This window comes from Serinus canaria, chromosome 18 (assembly GCF_022539315.1).
Source record: "Serinus canaria isolate serCan28SL12 chromosome 18, serCan2020, whole genome shotgun sequence".
Classification (NCBI taxonomy): domain Eukaryota; kingdom Metazoa; phylum Chordata; class Aves; order Passeriformes; family Fringillidae; genus Serinus; species Serinus canaria.
The window spans coordinates 10,635,864-10,653,319 of record NC_066331.1 but is presented as its reverse complement, the minus strand read 5'-3'; the positions used below and the strand labels follow the sequence as shown (position 1 = coordinate 10,653,319).

The following is a 17,456-nucleotide window of genomic DNA, read 5'->3' as shown; positions in this document are numbered from 1 at the left end:
CAGTGCTGATGTGGGATGTGACATGCAGCTGGAATGCCTGCTTGCTAACTTATCATTTGTTTGTTTGCAATGGACAGCCCGAATCTCCCAAACCCGTCAAACACCAGGCAAGTGGTTTTTTTTTAATGCTTTTCAAGTTATGTAGGAGAACTGATGTATATTCTTCTCTTTGTGCTGATAATGTGGGAGACCTTGAAGGAGCACACAGCTAATAGAGAATTTTGGAAATATTTCACTGGCTTTGAGAGAGGGAAGAGTGAGCAGCTCATGAGTTTCTCAGCATTGCAAAGGATTTTAACACTTTTGAGCCCTGAAATGAAAGGTTTGCCCTCTCTCCAAATTACTTTGTGTATATTGGGTAATGTGCTGCTGAGAGAGTGCAGAACACTTTTTAAATATTAAACAAAGCACTAAATAAAAGATTTGATTAATGGAAGCTACAAAATTCTTTTGATTAAGTGCTTTGTCTGAGTATTTTTATAGCTTTGCAAATCAGCAGTGAAGAATTTGATATCAAGTGTGAAAGGCCTGGCATAACCAAGAGCCTTGAGAAATGAAGAATTTCCCCAAACTTTCTAGGACAAGTGGTGTGAGCAGGGTGGGTTCTGCTGCCTGAGTGATGTTTGCTCCTTTGAGCTCCAGCTGGGGTCAGTGCCCAGGCTGGCAGAGCTGCTGGGCACAGCCCCCTGCCCACACCACGCTCCTGATGCCCTGGCCCTGCTCTGTCTGATCCCAGGGTCTGGGGGAGAGGAGGAATTGCAGGGCTCCAGGTGGAGCTCACCTGAAGGAGGCTTAGGTGGAAGTTGAGGGCAGGACTGTGGGGAGGGATGAACAATTGCTGCCACAGGGGAAATGCCCCAGTCTAACCCGAGCTGGTAAGTGATGCCTTGGAGCTTTCAGATAAAGCAAAGCTTTGCCCCAGCTCCCCAGGGTGTGACCAGCCACGGAAACCGAAGGGTTAATTCAGCTGGGTGAATTCCCCCTTTGCATTTCTCTGGAGCTGATGAGTGCAGTGTAACTGCAGTGCAAAGGGAAATAGTAAAGGAGCCTTCAGGTGTGCTCTGCTGGGAGCAGAAGCAGTCCCTGGGAGTGTGTGGTACCTCTGCAGCCCAGCTGTGTGGCTGTGCTCTCCTTTCCAGAAGCTGCAGACATTCCTAGTGAGCAACTGAATCCTCCCTCCTTGCACCCAGCAGTCACTTCTGAGGGTTTTCATTCAAATATTTGCCAAGTCCCAAAACAGACAGAGTGGTGTTTGGTTGAGCCCTCCTCTTGCTTGGAGCTGGGTGCCAGGGTTGCCGTGAAACATTTGTTGGTGAACATTTTAACCATGGCTGTGGAAAATGCTAATCCCAAGCTGTTGGTACTGCATAAGGCATGGAGTCAGTGACATCTGTGTTTCAATGTCATTTGGAGTGCAGAGTGGATCCCTGCTGCATGTGAGTAGCATGGAGCTTCCCTGCCTGCCCCAGGCCTCCCCAGAGCTGCTTTTTCTGGAGCTGAGACAGTCCCCTGCCTCGAGTTCCTGGTGCTGCATGAGCTATTGCATGCTCTCACCTCTCCCAGCTCCCATTCTGCTTTTTCCAAGAAGTTCTGGGGAGATGCTGTGCAGGAGCTGTGCCAGAGGCCAAGCTGCCACTCTGGAGTTCAGTGTCTGTGTAAAACCCCAAGCCCTTCCCAGAGAGAGTTGGTTTTGGCTGGCAGCAGTCCCTGGAGAGAGGAACCCCCCAAATCAGGAGCCTTTCTGCACAGGGAGGGCTGTGCTTTCCTTGTGCCAGCTGTGCCAGGTCTGTGTGTGCAGCACTGAGCTCTGCTGGTTCCCGTGGTGTTCACCCACAGCTGAGCATCCCCTGCTCCTCAGGAGCTGCTGAGCCCTTCCTGCCTCCATCCAGAGCATTGAATGGGTAAATGTGTTTATCCACATCCTCTGCTGCTTTATCCCAGGTTTATCCCAGCTCTGCTGTGCCCTCCCAGCCCATGCCATGCAGCACTCACTGGGCACTCAGGGCATTTCTCTTCCAAAGCCTTGCAGAGTTGGACGTGCCAGCTGTGCCAGCTGTGCCACGCTCCCTGCCCTGGCTGGGCACTCTGGGGTTTATCCCAGGAGCAGTGCTGAGGGAATGCTCCCCTGGATCTTGGTGTGCTCTCAGGAGCTGGGAGAGGAGAGGGGAGGTGGGAGAATGCCAGGGTCTGAGGCTTTTACTTGGGAAATTTGGGGAATATCAACAGCACAGAGTGGCTACAAGAGGCATCCAGCTTCTCTCCAGCTGCAGTTTTTTGTCAGTTTAAAAGCGCTCTTAAGCTGTCACCGTGGCAGCTCTGCCATGGCACTGCTGGCTCTGCTCTGGGCCAGGACTCACATTTATTCCTGCTGCATTTATTCCTTCCCCACCCACCCCAGCATTTAGGGGATGTGTAGTCCCAAAGGGAGCACGTTTGGAAGTAAGCAGCTTCTGAGCAGATAACTTGAGGTCACATAAAAGAAGGAACAGCCATTTATTTCCAGGAGAGCTTGAAATATATTTCAATACACAAATAAAACTCTTTTAGGTGTTAAGGAGTGAATTTTAAAAATTCCTGTCTAAGAATTGACCCCGTGTGGAAGCCTTAAGAGACTTAATGCTTCCTGTTCTTTGATGCTTGGTCTGGGCCTTTATTCACCAGGGCTATAAATAATTGGAAAAAGCAGGTTCATGAACACACATGTCAGATTGGAGACTACATTCCAGACAGCTTCACTTATTTTTTTTTCCCCCAACCATCCTTCAGAGCAAGAAGACAATATATTTTCCTGTTTACATTTGTGCCTCCCGGGCTCTTGGAAGCAGCACAGACTTTTTTTGTTACCAGACCTCCTCACGGACAGAACTCATAAAAGCTGTTGTGCAATTTCCTTGAGATAAGTACTTCAAATTCTAAACTCACTGGCCAGAGCTGACAGAAGCATTGAACAAATGCACTAAGCACTGTGAGCACTGCTGGCTGCATTGAGCAATTGGAAGCAGTGTTTGGAACTGGTGCTGCTCAGTTCTGCTGTGCTGCTGTGGCCGGGTCACAGGTGATGCAATGAGATGAGTTTCAGTCTGGCTGACTGAAGGGGAGTTTCATTCACCTGAAAGTGAGTTTGAAAATAGGTTTATCTGAGTTTGGAAGTAGGTGTTCTGAGATAGCTGCATTGCCAGCACAAAGTTTAACCTGAAACCTTAAATCAGTTAAAGTGCTTTCTTCCCTTAAGCACTCAAAGGTCTGTGCCGGATTTCCTTAGCCCTAAATGTGACTTTTCTTTCCCATATTCAGTGATTTTCAACATCCATCAAGTCCTGTCTGGTCCCTGCTCTGTTTGTGTGTGTTTTGATAAACAACCCCCACCCAGAGCACCACCCCCCAAAATCCAGCCACGTTCCCCCCTTGGGAGTGAGGGGAAGATGAGAATCCCCTGGAGGTGGTGGCACTGCCACAGCCAGGGGAGGTGACTGTCAGGAGAGGCAGAGCCCTGTGCTCTGGGTGAATCTGTTGTGTTTCTGTCTCTGTGGTTTGCAGGGGGAGCTGGAGAGGCAGCTGCTGCAGGCCAACCCCATCCTGGAGTCCTTTGGCAACGCCAAGACGGTGAAGAACGACAACTCCTCCCGCTTTGTGAGTGCCCTGATCCCTGCAGGGCCTGGGCACCTGATCCCAGGGCTGGGCACCTCATCCCGGGGCTGGGCACCTCATCCCGGGGCTGGGCACCTCATCCCGGGGCTGGGCACCTCATCCTGGGCCTGGGCACCTCATCCCAGGGCTGGGCATCTCATCCCAGAGCCTGGGCACCTCATCCTGGGCACCTCATCCCAGGGCTGGGCACCTCATCCCAGAGCCTGGGCACCTCATCCTGGGCACCTCATCCCGGGGCTGGGCACCTCATCCCAGAGCCTGGGCACCTCATCCTGGGCACCTCATCCTGGGGCTGGGCACCTCATCCCAGAGCCTGGGCACCTCATCCTGGGGCTGGGCGCCTCATCCTGGGGCTGGGCGCCTCATCCTGGGGCTGGGCGCCTCATCCTGGGGCTGGGCACCTCATCCCAGAGCCTGGGCACCTCATCCCAGAGCCTGGGCACCTCATCCCGGGGCTGGGCACCTCATCCCGGGGCTGGGCACCTCATCCCGGGGCTGGGCACCTCATCCCAGAGCTGGGCACCTCATCCCGGGGCTGGGCACCTCATCCCGGGGCTGGGCACCTGATCCCAGGGCTGGGCACCTCATCCCAGGGCTGGGCACCTGATCCCAGAGCCTGTGCCCTGATCCCAGAGCCTGTGTCCCCAATCCCTGCCCCTGCTGCTGCAGAAATCCCTGTGCTAGGTGTTCTGTAATTGTATCAGGAGATTTCTCTCTCCTCTCCTCTCCTCCATGAATCCAGGTTTCCTTACAATCCCTTCTGCTTTTTGGCCTCACTGAAGGCACCTCCTCACTGGCTCTTGGCCAAGTGATTTTATTCCGACTCCAGCCATCCCTGAGCTGCCAGCAGCTCATTTTCTAACAAGCTAGCTGTGCTGGGAGCTGGGCTGCCTTGTGTGCACCCATGCTGCTGGCTTGCTGTCAGGTGCCAAGGACTGGGGCACCCATGGGGCTGGCAAAGCCTGCAGCCTTCCCGTGCAGAGCTGTGACTTTACCCAGTGCTTGGGCTGGAGAGAACATCCTGAATTTCTGCAAAAGCACACATAAAACCCCTTCGAAATGTTCTGATTTACTGCAGGGAAGTCAGAAGGCCACTGTGTGACCTACCCAGGTGTCAGGCACTGCTGGAGCTGCTCCATGTTTTTGTTGGGTCCCTGCCTGCTGTTCACGGTGTTTTGGTGGCTGAAAACCACTTCTGATGGGTTCCATTGTTTTAAAAACTGTGGTGGAACTCAGGATGGATAAATGGCTTTTTACCACTTCTTAGAACTTCCTTTCCTTTGAAGGAAAAAAAAAAAAGCGCCATCTCTTATTTCAGGGGGAAGATGTTTTTAGTACAACTTCAAAAGTGTTCAGGAGGTATTAAATCTTTTTGCTTGTGAGAACAGCACTAAAATTTGCAGAACAAATGAAAGATTTCTTGTCTGCCTTTGACATTTCAACAGTTGCTTGGATTTATAATGCATGAAGTCAACTCCATGATAAGAACTCTGGAAAACTGTATGACTAAATCCATCAGCCCCTTCAGCTGAGAAGGGAGAGCACAGTTTTGTGGAAATTCAGCTTTTTTAATTTTACAGCCCTGTTATTTGTAATGTTTCCTGATGTTTATAGAAGCTGGGTGCAGGATTTATGACATCAACAGGTTTCACTGCACAGTGATTCCACTTTGTTACCTGTCTTGAATCCATCAGAGGCTGTGCTAATTTAATGAGAATACTGCTTTCCCTAAAAGATGTTAGCATCTGGTTTGTGTTATTCTGAGCTCTGCCTTTCCATCATGAACATAATCACTCTGGTGGCTCCAGCTCTGTTTTCGTGAAGGAGCAAGTCTAATTCATTCCAGATGGTCTCATCTCATGCAGAAAAAAATCATCTTTAACAGTCATTTTCAAACCTGACTCAAAAATCTCAGTCCTCCCACGAGTTGAGGTGGTTCAGCCTGCAGGTCTGACAGCCTTGCCCTGCTCCTGGCAACCCAGGCAGGGCTCAGAGGAGCCCAGTGGCCAGTGGATTTAATTTTCCCCCCTCTTTTCTTCAGTTCTCCTGTGTTCCAGGGGATCAGTCTCTGGTTTGTGTTGGCCAGGACAGCGGCCTTGCTGGATTGATGTGGCAGCACTGACTGCTTCCCTCTGATACGGCTTTTCCAAAGCCCTGTCTCAGTGCTGTGGTGGTGTCAGCAGAAAGGAGCCCTTGGATGAGCTGAAGAGAGGCTGTGGAAGCCTTTTGGAAAAGGAGGGAGAAATCTTTTGGGCCAGGCAGCACCTGAGGTTGGGGAGCTGAGGCCCCTTCAGGCAGCAGAAAGTGCCCCAGAAATGTGCACACCTGGAATCCCAGCTCTGCTCCCCAGCTCAGAGTGTTTGCTCAGGGAAAATGGAGCCTCCCCTTCAGAGGGGTTTGGATCCCAGATAAATCTGCCCTAGGAGTTCCCCAGTCCTGGAGTGTGTCTGTGTGCAGCCTGCTCCCTTGGAGTGATGGCTGAGCCCGAGGAAGGAGAAAGGTTCCCTGTGAACCTGGGCAATCCTCGAGCCATGAGTGCATTTGGGTTATCTTTGGGATGGACAGCACTGTCTTAATTAAAGAAAAAAAACAACAAGTAATTATGAAAAAATCTTCTTTCCTTTGCAGGGCAAATTCATCAGGATTAACTTTGATGTCACTGGTTACATCGTTGGGGCCAACATTGAGACCTGTATCCTTTTTTCTGCCACATCCTTGCAAAATGCAGCTGCCCTGCTTTGTTCTGCTTTTAACCCTAGAACTCACTGGAATGCAGTGAGAGGTTGCCACACTTGGACATTCCTTTGACAGCATCCATCTCTCCCTTTGTTTCAAAATAACTGCTCAAATATCACAGATTCAGCAGCTTCTGTGTGCTCAGAAATCCTAAACTCCCAAATGCCACCCCCTGGAACCTGCAGGGTTTCCAGGCTGGCCTTCAAGCCAGGCTGTATTAGAAAGGGAAAGCATGGGAAATGTGGGAACATTTCTGAAAATCCCCAGGGCCTTCCTGAGGAGGAGCTGAGCCTCTGTGTGGTGCCAGGAGCAGCCCCTGCCTGGAGAGGATCCTGGACAGAGCTCAGCTCTTCTGGGTACCAGAAGGTTCAGTAACACAAGGCCTTCTATTATGCTTCATTAATTGTAATTAATACCAAAGTGAATTCGGTTTTAGCTCTAAGAGTTGTTCTTGTTGATGAGTGTCAAACCAAGTAGGAATACTGGCACTGAAAGCCCTTCCCTGGAGTTTTTCTGTGCTAAAAATGTGTTGTGTAATTTGGAGTTTCTGGGAGAATAGCAGTGGAGTGCTCATAAAAGGATAGAGAAGGGAGTCTTGCTAAACAACATGAAGTGAATATTGATCATAAACAATGCTGTAGTTAAGTTTCCATTTGGTTCCTGTGTTTTGAAACTGCTTGATCTGAACATTAAATGTTTGGAATTGCCAGAAAATGTGATTTCCCAATAAGGCTGGGAAAGATCTATAGTTATTCAAAATATGCTGCAATGATAAGTGGGTTTTTTTTCATTCACCATAGCACAGGAATGAAGGCAGCTTTTAGGAAAGTCCAGAGGAATTGTTTTGCCCGGAGCTTTGTGAAAACAGGAGGATTTAACTCTTGGGGAATTTCTTCTTCATCCCAGGAACCCATCCTTGGCCCTGTCATTTCAAATCCCTGTCCTGCATTTCCTTTGCAACATGGGATATCAAGAAATGAAAAAATGAGATAAGATTACAGCTCATGGCAGCTAATAAGGCACTACCTGCTGCAGGAATTGAATCTGGGAGCTGGTGAAAGGCAGTGGGGATTGTTATGGAAAAAGGCAATGCTTGGAAGGAATGACAGATGCACTTTGGATGATAAAGGACTTCTGAGTTCAGCAGCTGCTGCTTTTTTGGGATTAGGAGTTCAGCTAGGACCTCAACAGAAGTGATGCTGGAGAAGGATGGGAGCTCCCCCTCACCAAAAGTGCAGCTGATCCGTGGCATGGCAGACAGTGGTGGCTGCAGGGGGATGCAGGGAATGCAGGGATGGGAGTGTAGAAGTGTCAGGAGTTGGCTGAGATGAACAATGGGTTTCTACCAGCTGGAAATCTCTTACTTAGTCACTAAAGTCCATGTTGGACCTAGTCCAGTCACAGAATCCAGCCTGGTTTGGGGTGGAAGGGACCTCAGTGCCCATCCTGCCATGGCAGGGACACCTCCTCCTGCCCCAGGGACACCTCCTCCTCCCCCAGGGACACCTCCACTGTCCCAGGAACACCTCCACTGTCCCAGGGACACCTCCACTGTCCCATGGACACCTCCATTGCCCCAGGGACACCCCCCACTGCCCCAGGGACACCTCCTCCTGCCCCAGGGACACCTCCTCCTGCCCTAGGGACACCTCCCACTGCCCCAGGGACACCTCCCACTGTCCCAGGGACACCTTCCCCTCTCCCAGGGACACCTCCTCTGCCCCAGGGACACCTCCCACTGTCCCAGGGACACCTTCCCCTCTCCCAGGGACACCTCCTCTGCCCCAGGGACACCTCCCACTGTCTCAGGGACACCTTCCCCTCTCCCAGGGACACCTCCTCCTGTGCTCCCAGCCTCAGTGTCCAGCCTGGCCTTGGGCACTGCCAGGGATGCAGGGGCAGCCCCAGCTGCTCTGGACATTACTCCTGAAAGCCTCTTTGGTCTCAGGCTGATTCCCTGGCCTGCTTTGGAGCTCTCTGTAGGATTTGAAGCAGGGATTGCAGGTGGCCCTTGACTCCAGGTGCCCCCAGACCTGCTGGAGAAGTCTCGAGCCGTGCGTCAGGCCAAGGACGAGCGCACGTTCCACATCTTCTACCAGCTCCTGGCTGGAGCAGGGGAGCACCTCAAGTGTAAGCTGGGAATGTCCCTCTGACACCCACTGGGTGCTGCATTGGTTGTTTCAGGGGTGCAGGGTGGGTTTGAGTGATTCCCTGGCCATGAGTGGTGAGCTCTAAAAGGAGAGGCCGGGTAGCTTTGCCCTGAAGTCCCTGCTGGGTTTTGTCAGATGTGCTGGGGAGCCACTCTGCCATTCCTAGCCAGTCTCCTCCCTGCCAAAGCCCAGCTTGGGAATCCCTGGATTGGAGCTGCAAAGTTCCCAGCTGGAAACAACCAGCCCCATCTCCTCCAGCCTACAGAGAAATTGAACCCAAACCTAATGAAACCCTGGGCTTTCTTCAAGCCATGGCAGTGCTGGGGTGGTTGTCTCAACTCTGTTTGGGTTTTTTTCCCTTCCTTGGGAATTCCTGGTGGGTTGTGATAAGTGAAGCTCATAAAGATACAGACTTCAGAGAGCTGGTCCACTCCCCCTGTAGGAGATAAGCTGGTGCTCCCATCCTTGATGGGATCATCAATCCCCAGCTCCGTTTCTGCCTGGGTCTGTTACCTTTCAGTAGAGATTTCCTTTTAGGATATTCCAGATGAGGATTTGAGGTGGATCTGGGCAATGTTCTGGGCCTGCTTTAATGCATTAAGGAGCTCATGGAGGTTGCTGCAGGGAGAGTCTGAGTCTGGCCTCAGCTTGGGAGGTGCACTTGTATTTTTAGGGTTTCAGAAGCTGCTCCCCTGGCTTGTGGCCATTTCTGAGGGACTGGTATCCTAAAGCAGAGCTGGGGAATTGAGTGAGAACAGAGCACGGGTGGGTGTGAACAGCATTGCTGAGCTTATTTTTCTGTCTCTTCCCCTTCCCCCAACACAGCTGACCTGCTGCTCGAGGGATTTAACAACTACAGATTTTTATCTAATGGCTACATCCCCATCCCTGGGCAACAGGACAAGGACAACTTCCAGGAGACAATGGAAGCCATGCATATCATGGGCTTTTCACACGATGAGATCCTGTGTAAGTTATGGAGCCTCTGGAATCTCCAGGGTCCTTCTCCCTCTCTCTCTCACACACACACACTCTGCTAATTTAGTGTCACCACATTTAATGTTGCTTCAGTGTCTCTGACAGCCTGAAGAAAATGTTTGTAACTCCAACTGGAGTTGAATTCAAGCCATTTGCCCAGAGAGCACAGTACAAACTGTATTCCCTCCCTGAACTTCTCCTTGCAATCTGGAAGGAGAGTGACCCATGAAACAGGAGACAAATGTGTTCAGCTGAGCCCCCTGCCATGGAACTGATGCACATGTCTTGTTGTCACAGCCATGCTCAAAGTGGTGTCCTCAGTGCTGCAGTTTGGGAACATTTCCTTTAAGAAGGAGAGGAACACAGACCAGGCCTCCATGCCAGAGAACACTGGTGAGTTCCATGTCTGGGGGTGTCCTTGGGCTTGTGCTGAGCTCTCTGCCTGCCCTGTCCAGGGCAATCTTGGCAAGCACAGAGCAGTGCTGAGCATCCCTGGGAGGGCTCTGGGCCTGGGCTGATGGCACCAACAAACAATTCCTAAACCTCTCCCTTCCTTCTCCTGCTGCAGACAAATGCAAGTGTCCATCAGGGGAATTGATGCTGTTTGCATTGCTGCTAAGCTTGGAGCAAGTATTTTGGTTGTAATCTTGTTTATTGCTCTCTCCCAAGATTTAAGCCCTAGGAAGAAGTTCATGCTTAAATCAGTTTGTTTGCTTTGGTTGCTGAGAGCAGTTTTGTTGCCAATGATAAGAGCCCTGGAGCCAAGCACAACTTCCCTGGTGCAGTGGCTGAGGACAGGAATGCTGCATTTAGAGCAGACTCGTTTCTGGAGTGTCCTGGCAGTGTGGCTGACACTGAATTTATCACTGCCTGCAATGCAATCAGCATTTGGAAGGATAGAGAGTTCTTCCCTCACCCAAAAAAGAAAAAGCTGCTGAGAGGCACATTTGAGGGTTTTATTGGAGGCTGCAGTGCCAGCCTTTGAAATGTTCTCATGAGAGGCAGTTTGGAGAGTGGCATCAGTGGAGGGGCAGGGGAACCCCCATGGCCAGGAGCTGCTGCTCATGGACAGTCAGCTTCTTGTCTGGTCTCCTTCTGTAGCTGCCCCAAATTCCTGAGCACTTGGGTCACTTGCAAAGCCCAAAATTGTCCTTGCTGAGGGCAGTGGTGCTGCCCAGGTTAAAGGTCAGTATGTGCTCACCTGGCTTGTGGCACTTGCTGTGTTGCAATGGGGAGAAAAGATGGGTGAGGTGTTAATTTTTTAGGCTTTTCCTGCTGGTTTAGAGAACCCACCCAGGTCATGGTCCATGTGGAAGGTGTGATGTGAAAGACAGAGATGCTTCCTGGCTGTCTTGCCTTAAGTTGCATTACCATTGGTTTTTAGACATCAATTCTGAATTACAGCACTGGCTAGAAATATATTGATACTCTTGGATATTTATAGTACTGGATACAAAATTCTGCCTTCTAAAGCCAAAAGGATGAAAAGCTCAGATCACAGTTAAAGCATATTTTGGTCCTCCTGTATTTAAGAATTTGGTATATGGTCTAAGTTGTTGCATCTTTGTGAAGAAATTGAAGGTAACTGATCTCTCTTTTCTTGTCCCATCCCATTGTGAGGGTTTCCTGCATCCTCTGCAGCAATCAGAGTGTCCCTGCAGGGACTCCCCTTGCCCAGGGCCTGGCTGTGACACCGGCCCTGCCTCTGTGGGTGGGAGGAGTTTGTGTGGGCACTGAGGTGGGAACCCATTCAAAGCACCTGGGAAGCAAATTCTGCTCTGGAGATAGTAAATGGAGATAAACAAATCCAATTTTTAGGAGTGTGGAATCACAGCCTCCCAAGCTCCTGGGCCTCGTGTTCAGGGGAGGGACTGATGCAGCAGCAGGAGTCTCTAGGGCTGGTGTGGCTGATGCACATTTAAATAATAAAGAGACATCAGGAGGCTCCTGCTGTTGAAGTGCACTGATGCCTGTGGTGTTGTTCTGTGTGAAATACTGGAATCCCAGGCTGGTTTGGGTTAGAGGTTATCCCATTCCAGCCCCCTGCCATGGCAGGGACCCCTCCCACTGTGCCAGGCTGCTCCAGCCCTGCCCAGCCTGGCCTGGGCAATGCTCAGCTGCCTGGACGAGGTGGCACAGCCCTGATTTGGGCTGGCACAGCTGCCTGCCCTCAGCCAGGCTTTAAGGCACCTTTAGGATGGTGGATTTGATGTGTGCTGTCCCCATGCTGTCCTTTTTTCCTGGGGATCAGAAAAAGGATGTGTTCCCTTTCAGAGCAGCTAAAGAGCACTTGTAGCTGAGCTGTTAATGAGCTGGCACCTGATGAATTCCAGCCTTTCCCTGCTCCCTAGGGACATCCAGCTGTGTCCCTCTGGAGAGCTCTGCCAGCCTTGGGGACAGAGCCCCCGAGGCTGGGCACTGACCTGGGCACTGACCTGGGCTCCTGAGATGCCAGCTCTCGGTGAGGAGCTGCTCCAGGTGTCAGGGCAGGGTCTCAGCGCTCCCTTTGTCCCTCTGTCCCCGTGTCCCTCTGTCCCCGTGTCCCTCTGTCCCTCGCAGTCGCACAGAAGCTCTGCCACCTGCTGGGAATGAACGTGATGGAGTTCACCCGCGCCATCCTCACCCCCCGCATCAAGGTGGGCCGGGACTACGTGCAGAAAGCCCAGACCAAAGAACAGGTGAGCTCTGAAAGGCCCAGAGAGCCCAGACCAAAGAACAGGTGAGCTCTGAAAGGCCCAGAGAGCCCAGACGAAAGAACAGGTGAGCTCTGAAAGGCCCAGAGAGCCCAGACCAAAGAACAGGTGAGCTCTGAAAGGTCCAGAGAGCTCAGACCAAAGAACAGGTGAGCTCTGAAAGGCCCAGAGAGCCCAGACCAAAGAACAGATGAGCTCTGAAAGGCCCAGAGAGCCCAGACCAAAGAACAGGTGAGCTCTGAAAGGCCCAGAGAGCCCAGACCAAAGAACAGGTGAGCTCTGAAAGGCCCAGAGAGCCCAGACCAAGGAACAGGTGAGCTCTGAAAGGTCCAGAGAGCTCCGACCAAAGAACAGGTGAGCTCTGAAAGGTCCAGAGAGCCCAGACCAAGGAACAGGTGAGCTCTGAAAGGCCCAGAGAGCCCAGACCAAAGAACAGGTGAGCTCTGAAAGGCCCAGAGAGCCCAGACCAAAGAACAGATGAGCTCTGAAAGGTCCAGAGAGCCCAAACCAAAGAACAGATGAGCTCTGAAAGGCCCAGAGAGGCCAGACCAAAGAACAGGTGAGCTCTGAAAGGCCCAGAGAGCCCAGACCAAGGAACAGGTGAGCTCTGAAAGGCCCAGAGAGCCCAGACCAAGGAACAGGTGAGCTCTGAAAGGCCCAGAGAGCCCAGACCAAGGAACAGGTGAGCTCTGAAAGTTGCTTTAAAGACCTTTAAAGGAAGGGAAGCTGCATCGTCCTCGTTAGATCCTAACAAAGACAACTGGCTTTGAGTGTTTGCTGCTCTGTTAAAGCTTTATTGTCTTTGTGAAATGTTCTTATATGGTAAAAATCATTTGTAGAATAGATTAAACCTTTCCCTTTCCTTGATTTTCTCCTGGTTTTATCCTTTCATGTTATGACATTATCAAATACTTGGAGACCTTTTGTTTTTATGGAACAGTTTAGAAAGAAAGAAATTTTTCTTAACGTCCATCAAACTCCAAGCTGTTCCTACTGCTTGTTTTCATTCCTCACCGATGTTAACTCCATCCAACTTCTTCCTTTACTGAGTTTTTTGTGCTAACATCCGTGTCTGTGTCCTTTTGATGGCTTTTCCAGGGTAAATAAATGTTCCTGTTTGGGTTTGCAGGCGGACTTTGCAGTGGAAGCCTTGGCAAAGGCCACCTACGAGCGCCTGTTCCGCTGGCTCGTGCACCGCATCAACAAAGCCCTGGACAGGACCAAACGCCAGGGAGCCTCCTTCATTGGCATCCTGGACATTGCTGGCTTCGAGATCTTCGAGGTACAGGGAGATATCCCTGCTCAGGCTTTCCTTTTCCTGTTTCTGGGGGGTCAGGACAGCTGCAGAGGCACCAAAAGCGGCGTGGTCCGAGGTTACATGAAGGGCTGGTTTGGGGTGTAAAGGCTTTGACAGCCCAAAGTTACAGTGCCAGAAAATCATAATTTAACTTTTAGTCCTTCTTTATGTGTGATAATTGTTCCTACTATAATTTAACTGTTCCTACTATAATTTATGTCGTGGAGATTGGTAGAATTGCTTTCCAGTTTTCTTTACATTGCATTTGAACTTTGCAAAGTTTTGGAGAATTTCCTTATAAAGTCAAATTTTGCCTCCCAGATCTGTGGTGTCTTGTCACTGACGCATTCTTGGGCACTGATGTTATTTTGTAGCTGAACTCCTTCGAGCAGCTCTGCATTAACTACACCAACGAGAAGCTGCAGCAGTTATTCAACCACACCATGTTTATCCTGGAGCAAGAGGAATATCAGCGAGAGGGCATCGAGTGGAACTTCATTGATTTTGGCCTGGATCTGCAGCCTTGCATTGACTTAATTGAAAGACCTGTGAGTTTGCACATGAATAATGCTCTGAGGAGGAGAGCTTGGAGTGCTGACTGTGTCTTTTGCTGCCTGCAAATGAGACATTTCTTTGTGGAGCTGTCATTAAAAGGGAATTAACTGGAAGGCTGAAGCTCAAATCTAAAATACTGTGTATTGTTAATGAAAGGATTTATCCAGAGGGGATTTTGCCCTTCTGTCAGTGTAAAACACTGAGCTCAAGATGTGAAGCTGCTATTTTTATACCTTTTTCCCTGGTGCTGATGAAGTCGTTGATCCTGTCAGTGTCATTAAGCTGTGCCATTGTGGTGTAGGAGCTTTGGGACTCAGGTAGAAAGTTTTTACAAGACTTGTGGTAGACTTCCTTCATTGGAAATCAATAGCAAAATTCCTGAAACTTTGTGTAGAGTAGAGTTTCCCCTCAGAAAATTGCCTTGCAAATAGGAAAACAGGATCTTAAAAGTGGTTTTAGTCTCTGTGTTTTTTAACATCCTCCTCTGGCTGCTGAATCCATGGAAGCTGAGTTGCAGATGGGGAGAGCAGACTCCTGAAAGTTTGTTCTGTCCATCTCAGCACCATTTAAATGAAACATGGGCCAGTGCAGGTACTCCTCCCTACCTGTCTGTGTGTATCCTGGGGTGCAGGTGAGCTCCCAGTGCTGCTGTGCATCCTGACCAGCAGAAAAGCTGCATTCCTGTTTTCTTGTGGGAAAAGGCAAATCCTGTTTCAGTTATCAAAGGTCTGCACTCTGCGTGTGGAACTGAGGGAGGTCTGCCTGCTTGGAAGGTAAAATCTCCTCCAAAAAGCCTCAGGGGACAAGTGTGGCTGCCCTCAGTGTGCACATGTTTAGGTGAATATCCTGAACCACCTCAGGTTATTTATTAATTTCAAAGCAAACCTCAGTACCCTGCCAGTTGTTCTGTACGTGTGATGCCAGGTTCAGTGTACCTGTATCTCTCACCAAAAGGGTGAACTTTGCATTCCCTCAGAACCTTTTGAGTCTAAACCTTTGCCAAGCAAGGTTTGTAGCTGAACTCCTTGCAAAGCAAGGCTCTGGTCAGCACTGGACCAGCTCAGTGGTGTCCCCATGGATATTGGAATGGGATTGTTTGAATCAGCCATAACATCTTTCTTGTCCTGGACTCCCCCACAGCTTGTTTTAACTGAAATTAAGCATTTTGGATTACCCTTATTGTGATGTTCAGTGGTGCACTGGAAATATTAAACTTTGAAAAAAAATTAAAATTATATATATGCATCTATAAAACATGAACACATTCTCAACCTGCTTTTCAGGCAAATCCTCCTGGTGTGTTGGCCTTGCTGGATGAAGAATGCTGGTTCCCTAAAGCTACTGACAAGACATTTGTGGAGAAATTGGTCCAAGAGCAAGGAACTCATTCCAAGTTCCAAAAGCCAAGACAACTGAAGGACAAAGCAGACTTCTGCATTATTCACTATGCAGGGAAGGTAAGGGCTCAACGTGAAATTCTAGTTTGGAAAGGTTGGTTTGGGGAAAGTTCTCTGGATGCAAAAATAGACAATTTTTGCCTTGGTTGAAGCAGAACCATGCTGGTCTACAGATTTTAGGGAATCTCTGTAGGCAGTTAGGGAATTTTAGGGCTCCCTGGGTTGGAATGAAGCCCAGGTTTGTATCAGTGATTTTCTAGCTGCTGAGCTGGGGTTTATTTGGAAACCACAGGTTTGTCCCTTTACAGATAAGAACTTTGTTTTCTGTATAGAATCAAATTCTATACAGAAATTCTAAAAAATCCTGCTGCAGCACATCCTTAATTTACTCCCCAGTAATTTAGATAAAGTGATTGGTGTCTATCCTAGGGCTGGTGCTACACCTTCACAATGAAACTTATTTTGGCAATAAAGTGGGCAGCAAACAAACACCCAGCTGTCAGTAAGAAAGCAGCCAGACTGCTGAATTTTATAGAAAACCCCAATTTACTCTTTCAAAAGCAAACTCGTGGTGCTTTGAGCTGTCCTGAGGAGGCTCAGCCAGCAAATGTGAGCACCAGGCAGGGCTGGAGCTGAGCCTGGAGGTCTTTGCCAGCCTTGGTGATGCTGAGCATGGGCACTGAGAGGAAAACACCTCTGATGTTTGCTGCTGAGAAATGGAAACCTGGAGCTGGTTTTGCTCTGAGCCTGAGCCCTTGGCTGCCCTGCAGGTGGACTACAAGGCAGATGAGTGGCTGATGAAGAACATGGACCCCCTGAACGACAACGTGGCCACGCTGCTGCACCAGTCCTCTGACAAATTCGTGGCTGAGCTTTGGAAGGATGGTAAGAGAGCTCTGAGCACAGATTGTTGTGATTTCACCTTGCTGGATGAGGTGTTTGGGGTTTGTTTTTATGCCTGTTCCTTCCTCACCCTCCACTTCTCCACTGTAAATCCCTACAGCATTTTCTCTCTTAGTGCCCAAAGTCCACCAAGGAAGCTGAGTTGCACCTCTGGTCCCTTGCACATGTACCATTTCTGAGTAGCTGCTTCTCATGGTCATTACTGGAACTGATACTCACTTAGTACTTGTTTCCCTGTGTCCAATTTCATGTGGAGTCTTGTCCAAGACTCTTGGGTGGGACTTGCTGCAGTGGAGTCCTGAGTGTGAGCAGCTGGGCTGGTTCTTGCTGTTGGCAGAGCACTGTAAACATTGTGAGCACCAGCACAGTTATTTCCTGGGCTTTGGTGGGTGGTACTCTGGAAATTCCACATCTCCTAAAATTCATTGCAGAGATTAAAATCAAATCCTGTTCTACCTGCACACTGCTGCTCAGCCAGGTTACCTGCCCATCACCTGGAAGTGTTTAGCAGTACCTGCACCAAATGACTCCAAAAAGCAGAAATAGCCACAGAAATACTTAGCAGGGACTTTTCTATTCTGCTTTTTAGCATCACAGTCTACTAACTAGAGTGTATTTACACATCACAGGATATAAGCCCTGCAGTTTGGTACCTGAGGAGGAAATGAAGCTTGTGATGTAGGTGGTGCTGCAGGTTAATGCTGAGTTTCCCTCCTTGGGCAGCCAGAGAGAGCAGCTTTAATGAATCTGTAAAGAACTTTTTGGCTGGGGATCTGCCCCTTTCCCTTGGAGGACACACACAGAGAGCAATCCTGTTTTGGTCCAAATCCTCACTCCCTGTTCCCACAGGCCATTGGAATGTGCATGGGATGTGTTGTGCACAGTGAAGTGTGTTTGCAATTGATGAACCTGTTGTTTTTACTAACTCAAGTGTCTTGTGTATCTGCTCTTCTGTCTTTGTGTTTCTGCTGTTTCTCTGCCTTAGAGATTCAGAATATTCAGAGAGCCTGTTTCTATGACAATATTTCTGGTCTTCATGAGCCACCAGGTGAATGGATATCAAACACTAGGCCTACTGAGGCAGGGCTGTTGTACCTCC

The 17,456-nt window shown here is 49.7% G+C and overlaps 1 protein-coding gene across 1 annotated transcript in view; it reads left to right on the top strand.

Moving 5' to 3' along the window:
• MYH10 (myosin heavy chain 10) overlaps positions 1-17,456 on the top strand; it is a 92,030-nt gene that overhangs the window by 49,007 nt on the left and 25,567 nt on the right. The window contains exons 6-15 of the mRNA XM_050981414.1: positions 3,538-3,630; positions 6,277-6,340; positions 8,416-8,514; positions 9,360-9,503; positions 9,810-9,905; positions 12,072-12,190; positions 13,335-13,487; positions 13,877-14,050; positions 15,341-15,514; positions 16,225-16,339. Coding sequence (XP_050837371.1) covers positions 3,538-3,630; positions 6,277-6,340; positions 8,416-8,514; positions 9,360-9,503; positions 9,810-9,905; positions 12,072-12,190; positions 13,335-13,487; positions 13,877-14,050; positions 15,341-15,514; positions 16,225-16,339 — 1,231 coding nt within the window. The remainder of the gene's footprint in view (positions 1-3,537; positions 3,631-6,276; positions 6,341-8,415; positions 8,515-9,359; positions 9,504-9,809; positions 9,906-12,071; positions 12,191-13,334; positions 13,488-13,876; positions 14,051-15,340; positions 15,515-16,224; positions 16,340-17,456) is intronic.